The sequence below is a fragment of the Haliaeetus albicilla genome, chromosome W (genome assembly GCF_947461875.1).
Source record: "Haliaeetus albicilla chromosome W, bHalAlb1.1, whole genome shotgun sequence".
Lineage (NCBI taxonomy): Eukaryota > Metazoa > Chordata > Aves > Accipitriformes > Accipitridae > Haliaeetus > Haliaeetus albicilla.
Window position 1 is genome coordinate 36,612,231 of NC_091515.1, and position 18,821 is coordinate 36,631,051.

Below are 18,821 nucleotides of genomic sequence, written 5' to 3' on the forward strand. Positions count from 1 at the left end.
TGGCTGTGATAGTTCATTGAATGTGACTAAATTGAAAGTACAGTGCACTATTTGTGCATCCGTAATCATGATAGTTCAATACATTGAACGCGACCGGACTTGTTGAATTGGACATCACTCAGAATCTAAGCCTAGCTGCCCCCAGCCTCTCTGATATCTGAGGACAAGCTGGAATACAAGGGGGTTTATTTTCTGCCAAACTTCTTTACACTTTAACGCAACACCAAGAAACTATTAATTCTTAAATAAACTAGTAAATCACACAAGTTTAATGAACATGAAAAAAATTAAACAAATTTGTGTCAGGTTCACATATTACACATTTGTATTATAAAGCAAGTTCTGATTTGACAAACATCAGTGCAAATCCAAAAGCTGTAGATATATCTTCACATGAATTAGAAATACTTGTACATCCTTCAGTAAACCGCAGCTCTACAGAGCATCAAGAATGCTACAGAACCTTAGTCTAAGAGCAAGCACTTGAACACAGATACAAAAATTGCAGATTTAGTCAAGAAAAGTATTCCAGACAGCTTGTCCGACAGACAGTGTTTATGATCAACTTGATCTGCACTTGCATCCTGGAGCTTTATACAAATTGCAAAGTCAGTTTTCATACTACCACTTTAATTTCTTTATGCTTTTAGAATGAACTATAGCTGAATTTAACAGTAACCAAAAAAAAGATATCAGGAAGTGAGGGTGAATCACCTGTAGTCCTCCACTTGTCTACTGACACATATAAAAATAGCATCACAGTGGTTATTAACTGGCCCTTTTAAGAAGTTTGACATTGAACACCACCTCCAAGGTGGTGCTCGTCATCTTCATAGGCTTCTCCATTATAGCAATGTCTTCTGTCTTGAGCTGGATCAAAGTCCATTAAATCCACTTGTTCCATTTCCTCAGTTTCTTCTACTTCCTGCCTTGCGGGTAGCAGTTTTTCCAGCAAATACAACTTATCTGAGGAGAAGAAGCCACTACCTGGGAAGTTCACCTAAAATAAAGAGCTACAGTTACTGAATTTAGCTTTAACTGGCATCTATATCACTTACTACAGGTCAACTATCTGCCAGCATCAGCTTTAGAATTACAGAAGACTTGGAAAAAACATTGCTAAGGACATAGTTTGGTCACTTGCCAGTCTTTCACATCTGCTAAAAGTGCATTTTTACTATATTTGGCAACTTCACTGTCTTCGCTAGTTCAGTCCTTTTTTTTCTGCCCCAGACTGCCATATTGAAAGAGCTAAAAAAAGATATCCTCAGCTAAAGCAAGAGTAGGGAGACGCAGCAGTTAGAGATTAGCCTGATCCCCCTCCCATCAGTACTAATGAAATTCTCTTCAGTAATTACAATTAACTAACTAATCCCCTTGCTCCAATACAAGGTCAGTTATATTTCAGTTCTTCCTAAGACACATTGGAGGCCAAAAAACACATCAAGCATGAAAATTCACAGGATATCCAAACAAGTTATTTCAGTACTTAGTATATTTTCAGTAAAGAGCTATTTAGAAATGTCACAATTTAAGCCCAGCCAGCAGCTAAACACCACATAGCCACTCGCTCACTCCCCCACACTCAGAGGGATGGGGGAGAGAATCAGAAGGGTAAAAGTGAGAAAACTTGTGGGTTGAGATAAGGACAGTTTAATAGGCAAAGGAAAAGCTGTGTGCGCAAGCAAAGCAAAACAAGGAATTCATTCACTACTTCCCATCGGCAGGCAGGTGGTTCAGCCATTTCCAAGAAAGCAGGGCCTCAGCACACATAATGGTTACTTGGGAACACAAACACCATAACTCTGAACATCCCCCCTGTCATGGTTTAACCCCAGCCAGCAACTAAGCACCACGCAGCCGCTCACTCCCTTCCCCCCATCCAGTGGGATGGGGGAGAAAATCGGGAAAAAGAAGTAAAACTCGTGGGTTGAGATAAGAACGGTTTAATAGAACAGAAAAGAAGAAGCTAATAATGATAATGATAACACTAATAAAATGACAACAGTAGTAATAAAAGGATTGGAATGTACAAATAATGCGCAGTGCAATTGCTCACCACCCGCCGACCGACACCCAGCTAGTCCCCGAGCGGCGATTCCCCGCCCCCACTTCCCAGTTCCTATACTAAATGGGACGTCACATGGTATGGAATACCCTGTTGGCCAGTTTGGGTCAGCTGCCCTGGCTGTGTCCTGTGCCAACTTCTTGTGCCCCTCCAGCTTTCTCGCTGGCTGGGCTTGAGAAGCTGAAAAATCCTTGACTTGAGACTAAACACTACTTAGCAACAACTGAAAACATCAGTGTTATCAACATTCTTTGCATACTGAACTCAAAACATAGCACCGTACCAGCTACTAGGAAGACAGTTAACTCTATCCCAGCTGAAACCAGGACACCCCCCCTTCCTCCTTCTTCCCCCCAGCTTTTATTGCTGAGCATGACATCATATAGTACGGAATATCCCTTTCATTAGTTGGGGTCAGCTATCCTGGCCATATCCCCTCCCAAGTTCTTGGGCACCCCCCAGCCTACTTGCTAGTAGGGCAGTATACGAAGCAGAAAAGGCCTTGATGCTGTGTAAGCACTGCTCAGCAATAACAAAAATATCTCTGTATTATCAACACTATTTTCAGCACAAATCCAAAACATAGCCCCATACAGGCTACTATAAAGAAAATTAACTCTATCCCAGCCAAAACCAGTACAAGAAAGAATTGGATACTTTCTGTCTATAGCCTTGTGCATTGCATTAGGTATCTCACCACACTGCAAGAAACACACTAAACAAGACACTTAATGATTAGAGTATCTTCTTGCTTAAGTTATTACTTAAGGTTGAAGTTCTGTATGTTCAGTGTTAAGCTGTACCATGGAAGTTGATTCACTTACCTTGAACTCTATGATCAGACGTCCTTTTTCATATGGCCTACGATATATTGGCATGCCTTCATTCAGCACACATTTAATATCCCCATGTTTGACAGTCTGGCCTTAAGCAAAAAAAAAAAAAAAAAAAAATATCCAGGCAGGCAAAACAAGCAATTTTAGTTTCAATTCCTTTCAGGATGCATTTGTGGAGCCTTGTAAGCTCTGTTTCAACAACCATACTGATATCCAGTAGTCTAATAAGGACCTACTGCCTGACAGCTTTTGTGTAAGAGAACAGGTACACATCCATGCTATATTCTACCATTCTGTATGCTTCTCAAACGGAGCATACCTATGAATGTCAAGTATTCCATGAGTTCCAAGTCTGAAAAATTTATCTTCAGAGACCTTGAGTATCCTCAGGATATCAGCACATCCATGAAGTAAAGTTTGTTACTGTGTGTCATGGTTTAACCCCAGCCAGCAACTAAGCACCACACAGCTGCTCACTCCCTTCCCCCCCACCCAGTGGGATGGGGGAGACAATCGGGAAAAGAAGTAAAACTCGTGGGTTGAGATAAGAACGGTTTAATAGAACAGAAAATAAACTAATAATGATAATGATAACACTAATAAAATGACAACAGCAATAATAAAAGGATTGGAATATACAAATGATACACAAGGCAATTGCTCACCACCCGCCAACCGACACCCAGCTAGTCCCCGAGCAGCGATCCCCCCGCCCCCACTCCCCCCAGTTTATATACTAGACGTGACATCACATGGTATGGAATACCCTGTTGGCCAGTTTGGGTCAGCTGCCCTGGCTGTGTCCTGTGCCAACTTCTTGTGCCCCTCCAGCTTTCTCGCTGGCTGGGCTTGAGAAGCTGAAAAATCCTTGACTATAGTCTAAACATTACTTAGCAACAACTGAAAACATCAGTGTTATCAACATTCTTCTCATACCAAACTGAACAACATAGCACTGTACCAGCTACTAGGAAGACAGTTAACTCTATCCCAGCTGATACCAGGGCACTGTGTCATATGAAGAAACATGTAGTTATTATTGCCCACTAAGCAAAACTTTTATTTGTTTAAAGCTCTCTGCTATAAAGACTTGGGAGTGGGGGGAGGAGGGAAAAGAAGTAGTATTTTAAGGATCAATCCTTTCTGCTTCCCCTATGCTAATTGCTTGCTTTTCAGCTTACATTTGCTGAATGTACAGATTTTTAGCACAAAACAAACCAACACTTACCAGGATGAGAAGTAATAATTATAGTTCTATTATCCAGCGTTGTGATAGGTTTCTGAAAGCCACACAGTGCTTCAACCAGCTGTATATCCATGCACATAACAAGGTCCTCCCCTCGCCTGTGGTAGAACCAAGCAACAGTAGTCAGGGGTGGGGTGGGGAAATAGGAAGAGCGAGAAGGACCATGCCTAACTCAGGTATTAAATTTGGTAAAGACAGTAAATTTGGAATCTTAATACTAAGAAGCCTGACCAGTAAAACAGTTAATGTTCTCTATTAACTAAGCCAACTACTTCAGGGATAATACCTGTGATAAGAGCCATTTACTACTTGTCCTGGTTTCAGCTGGGATAGAGTTAACTGTCTTCCTAGTAGCTGGTACAGTGCTATGTTTTGAGTTCAGTATGCAAAGAATGTTGATAACACTGATGTTTTCAGTTGTTGCTAAGTAGTGTTTAGTCTAAAGTCAAGGATTTTTCAGCTTCTCATGCCCAGCCAGCAAGAAAGCTGGAGGGGCACAGGAAGCTGGGAGGGGACACAGCCAGGGCAGCTGACCCGAAGTGGCCAACGGGGTATTCCATACCATGTGATGTCACATCTAGTATATAAACTGGGGGGAGTGGGGGCGGGGGGATCATAACACTGTACCAGCTGCTTGGAAGACAATTAACTCTATCCCAGCTGAAACCAGGACACCCCCCCAAACCATACCACACGCGACAGCATTCAGTTTCCTTTCACTATGCTTTCCCCCTTCTGGGAAAAGGTTTGTCTCAGCCTCCAAACTTCTGCTGCTGGGACAATTAATCCCTTCTTTAACATTGTCCAAATTGGACAGAAATTTGCAGAATACTGTCATATATTAGCACAATCATATAAAGAAACAAGATGCAGCAACACTTTTTTAGTCAATCTGTTTTATTCTTCTCCAACATAATTTTTGGCTTTCAGATGTTGTGGGCAACACTTAGGGATCTAATATGATTTTGTACCTCCTTCTTCCTTCTACTTAGTTACATCATTAGGGGAGACCAACTTCCCTGAGATCAGGCTGCTGCCCTAATCTGGTAAAGCTGATCTTTGACTAATTTAAATATCCTCACTTCAAGAGCAGATGCCTAGGGGAGAGTACAAGAGCAAGGCAAGCACATGACACTGCCCCACAATACACCCAGCTTCCAGCCCTTATCAGGGCACCTCAAGGACTTTAACCTAGAAGCGTAGTTTTATTTTTTCCCTCCCTTTCATGAAATCTATTGATGGCTATCAACCATTGACAGCATCTTATGCCAAAGATTTCCATATCCTCATACAAAACGCCACTTCCAGTTCTGAACCTCACAGAGCCACAGAATGGTTGAGGTTGGAAAGAACCTCTGGAGGTCATCTGGTCCAGCTCCCCTGCTCAAGCAGAGTCACCTAGGGCAGGCTGCCCAGGACCATATCCAGACAGCTTTTTAATATCTCCAAGGAAGGAGATTCCACAACCTCTCTGGGCAACCTGTTCCAATGCTTGGTCACCCTCACAGTGAAAAAGTGTTTCTTTATGTTCACACAGAATTTCCCGTGCTTCAGTTTGTGCCCACTGCCTCTTGTCCTGTTGGTAATAGTAACTGTAGTATCTCAAGTGATACTAAGAGACAGACAACAGTTGCTCCTACACAAATTCTCCCTCTTCCTTCCTCCCCTCTTTTCTACAAGGAAGGATCTACTTCAAAAAAATCACTCTCCACATAGAAGTTATTCTATCTTTTCCTCATTACCCTTCTTTAAGATTGTCCAGTTCTATTGTATCTTTTTGTACTGGATCTGGCTGAGATAGAGTCAACTTTCTTCGTAGCAGCCCACGTGGTGCTGTGTTTTAGATTTGTGACTTACTTTCACCTATTAAACTGTCTTTATCTTGACCCATAAGTTTTCTTGCTTTTGCTCTTCCTATTCTCTCTCCCGGGATGCTGGGGGGGGGGGGGAAGTAAGTAAGCAACTCTGTGGGTGCTTGGCTGCTGGCTGGGGTCAACCCACCACACTTTGCAATGTAAAATCTGCATTACATGCAGTATTCAAGGCACAGGCACACCACAGATTTTTTATATAGACAGCAATTGGTTTTGTCATCGTCCCATGTCCGTCTGCATCCATCTGTGTGTGTCCCCCCCAGAATTCCTAACATTTTACTTGCTCCTTAGCATTGAGATGATCTATTCATAGATCTGTTACAACCAACATTTTGGTACTGCTAAGATCCCACTATTGTGCAAGTATTTAAGTTTATGCACTTCATTTTACATTTAACATTCAACTTAAATTGTCATGTTTGTTGCATTATATCATGCAATCATTCTGCAACTTTAACCAACTTCTGTCTTCCTTACCCTGTAAAAAGCTCTGTATCATCAAGTCACCACCTCAGAGTTTAAATGAAATTAAAGGTCCCCAGTGCAGCTCTTTTTAGGACTCATTCAGGGTCCAATCATGTTTCTTTATCAAAGGGAATTATATTCTTACCTGGTTTCCTACTTTTTAGCCAGTCATTTATCCATGTAATATTCCCTTCCACTCTTCAGTAGTTCAGTATATTCAAAAACCCTTTGCTGAAGAATTTCATTCAATGCCATTTTAGCAATTCAATGGATCACCTGGATCTCCGTATTCTGCAGTAAACACCACTGCAAGTGTGAAAGCTTGAGCATTTCTGCTTAAAGAAATCTTAATTTGAAACTCTTCAGCCAAACAAAAAGTTAATGTTTTCTGCTATTAAAAATAATAACCTGAAGGTTACTATAGATGAAGTAGTAATTTTAGTGAGACTGAAAACAAAATGCAGAGAGCTCAGAACTAAACGTTTATTTCAAGAGAAGTCAGAAACAACTCTTGACTTCACTAATCAATTTAAAAACAGAAATTTTAACATGGAGAAGGGAACAGCCTGAACACTTAAGAACATTCAATCCTGTGTTGTAAGTAAGGGGGCCTTTTAAATGCAGCTGGATAAATTATCAAATAATCATGGAATAGGTGAGGTTGGAAGGGACCCTTTGGAGGTCTCTAGTCCAACCCCCCTGCTCAAAGCAGGGTCAACTAGAGCAGGTTAGTCAGGGCCACATCCAGTCAGGTTTTGAATAACTATAAGGATGGAAACCCCACAGCTTCTCCGGGTAACCCATTCCAGTGTTTGACACCACCACCCCTCAAGTAAAAAAAGTTTTTTCTTAAGTGGAATTTCCTGTATATCATTTCATAGCCATATGTACCTTATATGCTAAACACTTTGCAATGCTTTTTTTAAATTAAGGTAGCTGTGGGACAGTATTCTCATCTGGAGTACAGTAAACAAAGATATGGAGCAAGAAGTTAGTTTACCAGTTGGCCTTAAAGGCTGATGTCCAACTGGGGATTTATCAATACAAAATTCTAGGTCACACACTTGAAGACTAAAACCTTAATATATTGCAGCAAGCTCAGCTGGAGATGATTAAGTGTAAAGGTAGCAATGAAATTGCTAGGTCAACTGTTCCAGTCACAAAAATTATTTCCAGCAGAAATAGGAAAGTATTTGTGCCACTGAACAAGATGGTAGCAAAATTCCAAGTCTCATACATTTCTATTCAGCTACATTGGATGACAACTCAAGTAAAACTCCCTCCTCAACACTAGAAGAGCTTGATTTGCAAAATGGAGGGGATGCAATTGCTTATAGATACTGTAGTATAAATATTAAGGAAGACAGTTGTATACATTTATTGTATATGTTGATGTACACAGGCAGGTACAAGTTAGCTGCAAGAAGTTAAGCTTGACATTTAACTTGAATATATTTAGGTATCAACATCCTCAAAGAGCCTTCCAAATGGAATCATAAGAACAAAATAGGACTTGGCTTTATGAGCAGTGTAAAGCCAGAGGCTTGAAATTGTCATAAGATAGTAACTGGAACAGCTACTACCAACTAAACAACAAAATATATCCAGTAACAACCAGCTAGGTTTTAAGACTGGATTGAAAGAAGTCTGTAAGGGAATCGTCTCTCTTATGCCTCAGTTGCCTCCTTCAGAGTCTCCTACACTCCCTCTGAAGGTCTGGTGGTAAGGAAGTTTAGAAAGCAACTCTGAGTCACTCTGAAAGGAGCTTCTAGATGAAACCAGGATGCATCCAGTTAAGTCAGAACTGAAAATTAAAGAAATTACATTAAAGTCAGCACAAATGATGTCTGCATGTGCTGGGATGTTCAGGAGTTATTTAGTTTAAGGGCACCTCAAACCTATTAAAAGGACTTGGACCTGTTAAAAAAGACAAATTTAAAGGTGTCTGGAAAGAGACTTGCCTGGAAAGTTTTAGACCCTGAAGGGACAGGAGGTACATTCCATCTGCCCCAGAAGTGGCATTACCTCAGCATAACCCCACAAAACTACTGATGTCAAGGAACATCTAAGGACGTTAAAGCTGAAGCCAGTGCAGGGGGATGGACATCAATACTCCAGTGCAATCAGAACTTCAAGTCCCAGGTAACATAATAAATGCATGGACCAGACAGACCCTTTGACACAACTGATTCAACACCTAGTTTCACTGGAAGCTGGGTAGAGAAAATTGCTCATCACTAGCCTGCCAAATACCATGCAGGTTCCAATTCTTTAATCTGTGAGCTCAATGCTGGAAGCTGCTAGCAGTAGTATTCCATCTGTCCTGCCTCAGCACAAAGTTTTGGCACCAGCTTCTGGAGTTAAGCACCATACAAGACTGCTGATCAGATTGACTACAGGCTACACTAGAGCCTTTGACCTGTCATTCCTACTTACAGGGACAAAGGGATGAGCTGGTAGACTAAATGCCCCCCCCACGTTAAGAGATCAATGCCTTCCCAAATTCATTGTTCCCCTCATGAATGCTCTGATCAGCAGTTAGTTGCACTTGGTGCCTACTGCTCATCTTCTAGAGGTGGCTGAAGTGCTGCTTTTTCCAGAAGAGAAGCTATTACTTGACAAACTCATTCCACAAAGTAACTTGAAACAATGGACTTTAACACAAAGCAACATTGTTAGGCAACGTGAAGTACTTTACCATAGTTGACACTACCCAGTTCAGTTTCACTTCCACAAATTATCAGTCCTCTCCATTCCTTATGTTAACCAATGCGTTCAGGCAAGAAAAACACATAGAAGGCAGATCACCTTGATATTATGCACATAGGATGCACACTTCTGACCATAAGGCAGCCATAAACAGGATCCTGAGAAATAGCACAAGCACCGAAGCTTGGCTTCAAGGCAGAAGAAACTATATAACAAGCAGTTGCCTATGCTAGATCAGAGTTTGGTATTGGAAGACTTTCACAGGAGGAGACAAGAACAAGGACTTAGTAAGACAACAACTGCTACAGATATTCACAGCTATTAAGAAACAATTATTTTCCAACATTTGTAGTCCTTAGAAGTTTGTGAATTCCCAATATCCATAACTTCCTTAGGTTTGTCTTACTTCCTCTCCCACCCCCAGAGAAAGAAAGAAGAAAAACTCACTCCAAACAATCAAAAAAATAAACTATATAACCACAAACCTTGTATGTTTAGAGCACCAAGTGCTTTGACTAGTTCTACCAGTACTTCTATAAATATGTCAATATCTGACAGCCCAAACCAACTCACAAGTGAGCTCTAGACATATAGTCCTATCTGACAATATTTCCAGTTCCTAAAAAAAGCCAGTGGTAACAGAGGAAGCTTGAAGACAAGCATCTCAGGAGCATGCACAAAGACTCATAGCATTTACCTTGTAAGTGTAGGGTGATCTTTTTGATCTAAGACGATAATTATGTCCCCTGGCTCTAGTCCTGGCTCTTGGTCCCCTTCACCATGGAACGTTATTTTCTGACCATCCTTCATTCCTATTGCAGAGACCACACATTTCAGCTTTTTTTTTTCCTTTCCTCTCAAATGTAACAATGTGAAATATTTTAATAGGCACTAGCTTGTACTAGGATATTACTGAACCTTGAGATTGCAATATTAGGACCTTTGCTTGAAGCAAGTATCTTACCAACTCATCTTTTCAAAACATGTTAGTACTGCCAACTTGAGCTACGTTTCATAAGCATGAAATCCCATTCTAGTAGAAATCAGTCACCTGCCAAGATAAAAATCCTTGAGGGAAGTATTATCAAGATGGTTTCTATCATATGCACAACCACTACAGAAGAGGCATAGAAGAAATGCTGCACACAAAGCTTGCTTTAAGAAGTTGATAAGTCTCTTAAGTCTGTGGCAGAACTACTTGAGAAAAAAAGATCTCAATGCCTTCAGTTTAGGAAGCACTCTTCCTAGGAGTGCAACTGTCACTCAAGAAAGCAACTTCACCTACAGAAGGGTTATTGCGCTATTAATTCTAGCAGCTTCATGCTACCTGGTAGAAAACCAGGATGACTACAATAGACAAAATTGTGCTCTTTTCAGTAACTTTTAAAACAGTGTTTAAAAATATCGGTGATATACTCTTGCAAAGCTTCAAGTTTAGTGTTACTATCATATTCCTCCTCTTAAAGATGAGACATTACATAAAGCACGCTTAAGTAGAGATGTAAAACAGTTACTGATTACTGTTAGGTACAAGTCTATTGTAAGCCACATGCTTGCCAATGCATTTTATCTTTCAACTCCAACTCCTCCAAAGACTGCTCCCACCTACTTTTGAGCGGCTTACTCTGAAGAAAAGTGCCTGCTGCTAAATAGCCTCACATTCCCTTACCATTCCGGGGATTTAAATTCTGAATTTAGTTTTGCCAGACATAAAGGACACAGATCAGAACATCTGTACTGCGCAATGTCATCAGGGTGACATAACAAAATTAATTCTAAGTGTTATAGGCTTAGCAATGTCTTCACACTTCAGGAGACCTGGTCCTCCCCTTCACAGTAAAATGCCATAAAAGTCATCAGATTCTGTAGGGCCTCCAAAATGTCAAGATAATAGTTAAACTTGCTTAATAAGCTAAGTGATGTATTGACTTTTTATCAATCCAATTAACTGGTCACATTTTTGTTTCTGAACCTGCTCTTGTGGAGGTTAGTTCACTACTTGCATCGTTACAAGCTTTGGGATTAATACTTAGTAATGTATATAGTAAGTGGGCACTAATACACAAGTAAACACCCCTGCTTAAAGGCAAGTTACCTTTGAAGAGTAGGAACAGGCTATTGTACTGAATGCATATCCAACAGTGTTACTCATTATAACAAGTGATCAATACCATGCATTTGCTGAAGCTCCTGTTTTAGTGCTAAACCCCCCCCCCAAACCACCAACCCCAATGACAATCTATTTAAATATAATACTCCAAGTTAGTAAAACCCTTACCTTTGTCAATGTGAACTTCTAGAATCTTCTTCTCTCTAACAATTTTTCTGCCAGTGCAGCTCTTGCATCGGTCCTTGGGGCTGATACGCTCCCCATGCCCCTTACACTCAATACATACAGACTGAATCTGTTGCACCATTCCTGGACCAATCTGGTGAATTCTGATTTGCATGCCTGTGCCTCTGCAATTAGGACAGCATTCTATTGCACCCTTCCTGCCACCACGACCTGATGACAGAGTGAGAATCAAACAGTTATATTTCCAGAAGAAACTAGAAGGTCAAAATACATTTGGAGCTTCAGAAATAACTAATGTCTAGTTTTAGTGTTGAAGTTACCTTCACATTTGTCACAGATCACATTCTTTTGCAAAGCCAGCTTTCTTGTTGCACCATTATACAGATCTTCTAAGCTTATCGACAACTGATGAACAACATTTTTGCCTATAAGGGAAGGGGAGGGAGGGGAGAGTATATTTATTCAAATTTGATAGCTTGAACCCAAAATTATAAGTTTCCCATGTTACTATGTTCAAATCACGTTAGAATAAGTCTTTAAAAGCTTTAACACTTCCTGTTTATCTACTTCTGCCGTTATCAATATCTTTTTCCTATTTAAACTTACAATTATGTAATAATTATCATTGCATTCTTAGTAATCTTTTTCAGAAGAAGCCAGAAGACTCCTCCATGAAAGTATAAGCAATAATAATAACAAAATACATTGAGATTTAGGTTTAAGATTTTTAACTTTGTCTAAAGGGTGAAAATAGACAGGTATGTTTGGATAACTACAGGGAAGTAGAAGATAGTTCCTACAGCCAATGAAATACTACTGCCACCCCTTCCCCCCAGAAGTTTCCCAAAACAGTTGGGCAATTGGAATTTTACAATCAGGAACTGTTTTTGCCAAGTAAAGTTCTAATCAAATCCATGGTAAGGCTAACAAGTTCTTGCTTACTGAAAATGTTTTGCTACATGAAGTTGTATGACATTTTGATATAAGACCTTCTTTTCTTTCATTTACCAGCACTGCATATGAACTAAGAAGTGATATAGTCAGCACTACTCTTAAACATAGTTTTTAAATTAATATTGACATCTTTGCTGATACTATTGGTCTGAATTTCAATTTAGATTGGCATTTTAGCTTTACTGCAGCTTTAACCCAATTCCACTGGACAGTACAGAAGAACAAGGAGATCTCATAAATGAAAACTGCTTCGTTCATTTTATGTTGTTACTTTTAACTAAGGTCCTTCAGCTAGAAGCAATTTAAAAACTCAGATTTTGACAGTACACTTGCAGTACCTTATTTACCAAGTAAGATACTTTACCATACCATTCCCGTTCTATTTTATTAAAAGCTAGGCTTATCCTTAGATAAGGGCTTCCCAAATGCAGAGTCTAGCTAGGTATTAAATTAACATAAGACAACTCACAGATCTAAACTACCAGTGTATAAAATGAGTACCCTTCTCATTACACAGGCACCCCTTTCCCTACTCATTTTAGGCTTTAAAGGCTAACAACAGTTTTATATGGTTTCCGGAATATAGCTATAAGATCATTTAAATAGCCTTGATGCAGTCTTGCAAGCCACACTATTCACCCGAGACAAACTTCAGCACTCTTTCACGTACAATGGTCATACTGTTAAGTCTAGGGCAGCATAAGAAGTAGGAACATTACCTTGTCTCTCCCTTTGCATCCTCCCACTATCTCCAAAGAACAAGTCAAATATGTCCATGGGTGACCCAAAACTACTACTGGAGCCACCCTCTTTGACGGCCTGCTCACCACCTTTATCATACAGATCTCTCTTCTTCTGGTCAGACAGTATCTCATAGGCTTGGGAAATCTGTTTGAACTGTGAAAGATGCACATTAAGCCTCAGACCCCAATCCTTAAGCAGCAGCTCCCCCAGGAGCCCATTCCCCCCACCCCCAACCTGACAATCCTCCCTCAAGTGCCCATTCCCCCCCCCCATCAGGTCCAGCCAGAACCCCTCTCTCCATCAGGGGCTCTCATTCCTACCAACCTCCCCCACAGGGTCCCTCAATTTACCATTAGACCCCTCCCCACTCCAACCAGGCCCCTGGCAAGAGAACACTTCCCTCCCCACAGACAATAGGGTCTCCCCAAACCAAACCTCTCCCCTCCAAAAGCAGCAACAATATCTGGAAGGGTCTTTATAATCTCCCCATCCAAGCCCCTCGCTCCAGTCAGCCCCTAGGCAAAAATCAGAAGTGACTCCCCCCCAACCCCTCAGCAGCTTCGGTCCAGCTCCCACTCCCTCAACACTAACCTTCTCACCCTCATTGGGGTTCTTATCAGGGTGATATTTTAAGGCCAGCTTACGGTACGCCTTCTTAAGCTCCTCAGCAGAGGCACTGGGCTTCACCCCCAGCACATCATAATACAGGGTCTCCTTCACCATGGCGACAGACCTACAAGAACACTATGCAATTAATCCCACCATACGGACACACCAACCCCCTCATCGAAAGAAAGAATCAAACCACACTACACAAAATCTAGAACTTACAACTCAACCTTTCTGGAAAATTCCACACTAATGTCCACATCCGGGGAATTTTGAACCGACAAAAACCCACCCCCGGAAACCCCTCCCTCTTAGTTATTCGGGGGGTGGGGAATCAAAGGGAGGAGACCCAGTAACACGCTACGAGTCGGTCATGCTGCGATTACCTCACTAGACTACAGTTCCCGGCAAACACTGCGGTCCACCTAAAACTGCAACTCCCAAAACACACTGGCCCTGAGCCGCGTCCTGGGCCGTGCGCAAAACTATGAATGGTCCCTAGGCTATTCGCGGACTATAGTTCCCAGCATGCACGGGGAGCACCCTTGTCGCAACGCTCGCTCTATTCACGTCTTAGGGACTTATTTCCAGGGCGTAGTAGCAGTTCAGTTCTGATTCCCTCTATTAAATGTCCTTTTTTGTTGGTTTGAAAATTCAGTGAATGGATACCAACACTGGGCTTTAAGCCCAGTTTTACATAAAACAATCCAGTTTTAGATATAATATCGATGGGTATGAAAAATTTCACCTGTAATGTTTGTCCAGTTGTCATCCTGCAACTTAGCTATCTCACCAGCTCGTGCCTGTTTGGACAAAAGAGGAATTTTTTTTCTATCAGTTGATGACAGCATGACTAAAAACTCACTTTGGTATTTGTGCAAGACTAGGCAAATAGTAAACAGTTTATATGGGCTATAAGACAGATAGGAGTCACTCTTGATATTCCCATTCAATTGAAAACAATAATTCTTGTCTTAATGAAGGCAAGGAGAGAAGAAAGTTATATTAGCCTGTTTTAATTGACCACATGAAAGGAAGTGCACAACCATAAGTGATCAGTATAGTTGGTAAACCAAGCTAAACTTTCAAAATTCTTTCAATTCAAAAATTACATCTGTTCTTTAATTATCTCTGCTTTTCCAAAATGATCAGAGAAATATCTTTAAAAAATTAAATACATGACAGTCCTCTACAATTATATCTACTTTAAGGGTATCTGATCAAAAAAAGCCATAAACAAGAACATACAGAGACAAACCTGACCAACAAATGACAGGTGGTGATGAGAACAAACCTGGTCAGTCACACTGGGCTATCAAGAAATGGCAGGCAAACCAGGACTTTGCAACTGATAAGAATGCAAACCTGAAGGTCCAGGATGTTGGAGGGGGCAAGTGGGACTATGCCAACTGATGAGGAAATGTGCAGGGGAAGGGAATTAGGGAGGGACAAAGTGGGGATAGTCAGAAAGGAGTATAAAAGGGGCCAGTTGTCTGTAAAATGGGGCTGGTCAGTACACTTTTCTGGCTGAGCCCTGTGCCTAATCACCACAGTCTGTCCTATCTTTTTATTAAATATTTTCTTAACTATCGCCCTGCATAATCTCACTCTCTAGCCCATGTGTCTATGTGCTGCAAGGACTAGGTGCCAGCTACTGGTGAGACCTCTGTGTGTGTGTGTGTGTGAGTAGATTTGGTGCCAGCTACTAGAATCAGACCAGGGGTGTAGGTGCCCTGGGCCTGTGATGTCAGCTACTGGAGCAGGTGGGGGTCTTGGCGGCTAGCCACTGGGGTGGAAACAGCGTGTGTCCCAAAAAGCAGTTACTGGGGGAAACCAGCATGAGTAAGGTGCTCAGCACCAGCAGCTAGAGTGGGACTACGGGTCACAGCCTGTGTGCCTGGTGCCATCTGCTGGGGGGTCCGAGTGTCTGTATCTTCCCGAAACTGGATGTACATTGGGGGTGTGCATGTCATTCACTAGCAAACTTCAAACTGGACTAGCCAATAAGCAGGGGGGCCTGGGATCTGGGCAGGGGGTATCAGGTGGGCAGAGGGTCTGTGCTGGTATCTGGGGGAACTTGCTGCGGAGACTGGATTAACCACTCAAGCTATCTGTACAAGATTCCGTTTATTTCACAAAAGGATCAGACTTACTTATATATGTTTCCACAAGGATCTGGAAAGAACTAAGGGCATACAGCCAATATTACTAAAACAGGAGCGCATATCTGGCTCAGCTGGGATGTTTGCCAGTCCTCAGAACAGTTAAAGATAAAAACATTCCATACACATACTCGTGACTGTCTTCAGCCACATCTTCCCAGGCCTACACAAGGCCATCCTCCAACCTGACCTTGTAAAACTAGTTCTTCAAAGGTTTGGCCAACATGCAGCACAACAAATTCTAATGTTCACTCTTGAAAACAAATGCCAGGTGTTCCGAGCTGCTCCCACACTGGCAAGTGTGGGGTGCCTGTGGGACGGGTGTGTGAGTGCTGCGTATTTGCTAGCAAGCATCAAGCTGGACCAGCCAGCAAGTAGGGGACCTGTGAAACAGGTCAGAGGGCCTGGGATCTGGGCAGTGGTACCAGATGGACAGAGAGGCCGTGCTGGTACTCAGGTGATCCACAAATGTGTGTGTGAATCTAGAGTGTCATGTGTGTGCCTTCACTAGTGACCTCTATCTCTGCCAGACAAAGAGGAGGAAGGGGATCTGGCTGTCTTTGTGCTTTATGTGAGTCCTATATGTAGGTGCTGTTGAAGGCAGTGCCTTGTCTGTGGCAGTCTTTGTAGCCAGCCATGTCAGTGTCCTGTGTGTCTGTGTGTTTCTGCTTTGCTACTGGTTGAACCTGCAAATGGGAAAGCGGCAGCCACGTCCCTCACCTTGGGCAGAGACCCTGGGTCCCTGAGTGCACCGGGCTGGGCTCCAGCATCTGGGCAGGAGGGGCCTGCACTGGACCTGCTAGAGAAAGTAGCCGCTCTCTCTCTTAACATCCCTTAACAGCTACAGTACTCCAGCACTCAGACTGGAGGACCTCAAAATACAAAACTGGAGGCCTTTAAGTCTCACATTTTCCTTACTCCACTCATCTCCAAACCATTCTACCTAGGAGGTGTTAAGGCTGCAGGCCACTGACCGATATTTAACTAACTGAACAGATCATGAGAAACTACCAGACATGACATGAGAAATTACTGGATGTAACAGATAACAGAGTAAGAAGCTGACAGAAGTTACAGACAGCGCTGTGAGGGATGGCTGGATTTCACAGGGAGTGATGTGAGAGATGACCAAGCTTCACAGCTAACTGAAGGGCAGTGATGGGGACCTTTTGGGGAGAAGAGTCTTCCAAGGCCAGCAGTGCCTAGGTAACTGCATCAGTATTACCATGTATGACCAAGATGACTTAGGTAATGGTATAAGAAATACCAAATTTGGGTATGGATGAAGCAAAACTGGGACCAATGGGGGAAAAAAAAATCATTATTTGGGAGGAAACTGGAGTGGTGAAAAGGAGGGCCAAGAAATGGGAAAAGGGATAATAAGGTATGCAAATGATGTGATGGTTGTTGTTTGGAGGTCCCTGTCAGGCAGCTGTGCACTTGATCACTGCAGCTGGAGCAGAACAACAAATCAAACCTTTTGTACTGATCATACCACACAAGTCTGACCTGCTTCCGCAGTCAGTAGGCTTGGGATGGGAGTATGGTCAGGTGCTTTCCCTGGCTAACAGGGAAACACCTGGTTGGACAGTTTGAGCATCCTGGTATCACCATGTTGGTGTCCATTCCAGGTCTGACAGTATTCGCAGCTATCCACTGCTTCATAACACTTGCAGAGGACACTATTCACTTTGACACCAGTTGCTCCTTTCCCTCCACTAATGGAGGCCTTGCAGGGATACAAATGGACTCCATGTAGCCCACATGGAGGGAAAGAATAGCCCACAGTCAGCAAAGGAAGGCCTGTGTTGTGGTTTAACCCTGGCAGGCAGCTAAACATCACAAAACCACTGGCTCACTCTCCTACCCAGTGGGATGGGGGAGAGAATCAGATGGGTAAAAGTGAGAAAACTTGTGGGTTGAGATAAAGATGGTTTAATAGGGAAAGCAAAAGCCACGCATGCAAGCAAAGCAAAATAAGGAATTTATTCACTACTTCCCATCAGCAGGCAGGTGTTTAGCCATTTCCAGGAAAGCAGGGCTTCATCACACATAACAGTTACTTGGGAAGACAAACGCCATAACTCCAAATGTCCCCCCCTTCCTCCTCCTCCTCCGCAGCTTTTATTGCTGAGCACAACGTCATATGGTATGGAATATTCCTTTGGTCAGTTGGGGTCAGCTGTCCCAGCTATGTCCCCTTCCAACCCCTTGCCCACCCCCAGCCTACTTGCTGGGGAGTGGGGGGAAAGGGGAGAGAGAAAGCCTCGATACTGTGTAAGCACTGTTCAGCAATAGCTACAACACTGTTGTCTTATCAGCAATGTTTTGGTCACAAATCCAAAACATAGCACCATACATGCTACTATGAAGAAAATTAACTACATCCCAGCCAAAACCAGTACCACCTGTTTTATAATGTATGTTTGCAGGAGTGACCAACCTCTGGTTTGGGAGGCTGTTCTCATTCCTCCAGTGTCTTTTCATATTTTTTTTGTACATGCTCCCATTTAATCTTTTAACTTGTTTTCCACCTCTGCAAAGAAAACTGAAATGTCAGGTACCACTGTGTGAAGTACAACATGTATGTATTTGCTGAAAGAGTTTTCATCTCTAGAAAGAATATTCCCTCAGCATGTAAGGGTTTTATTTGTATGTGTAGATTATATCTTAGACTAAGGATATTGAACTGTTTGTAGCTTATTATGTACCATATGTTCTGTTCTGTTTCAAGGGTGCTAGATTATACTGGGTCAGTGGAACTGACTGGAGAGAGGGCAGTAGCTTCTCTTGGGATCAGCCAAGCCTGCTGGGGCAGTGGGGGAAAAAGAAGCTTCCAGGATGAGGCAGATAGATAG

General features: G+C 42.3%; 1 protein-coding gene across 2 annotated transcripts; it reads right to left on the reverse strand.

Moving 5' to 3' along the window:
* Positions 1-226: 226 nt before the first annotated feature.
* LOC138683298 (dnaJ homolog subfamily A member 1-like) lies at positions 227-14,605 on the reverse strand. 2 transcript variants are annotated; one of them, XM_069774919.1, is made up of 9 exons: positions 14,550-14,605; positions 13,784-13,925; positions 13,168-13,345; positions 11,815-11,919; positions 11,477-11,704; positions 9,896-10,010; positions 4,133-4,248; positions 2,893-2,993; positions 227-1,000 (listed from the first exon to the last, which is right to left on the reverse strand). In XM_069774919.1, exons 2-9 carry the CDS (start codon positions 13,913-13,915, stop codon positions 782-784), a joined length of 1,194 nt encoding a protein of 397 aa, XP_069631020.1. In that variant the 5' UTR covers positions 13,916-13,925; positions 14,550-14,605; the 3' UTR covers positions 227-781. The 2 variants fall into 2 exon arrangements, with proteins under 2 accessions (XP_069631020.1, XP_069631019.1); XM_069774918.1 differs by lacking the exon at positions 14,550-14,605 and adding an exon at positions 14,024-14,153 and having other exon boundaries at positions 228-1,000.
* Positions 14,606-18,821: the final 4,216 nt, after the last annotated feature.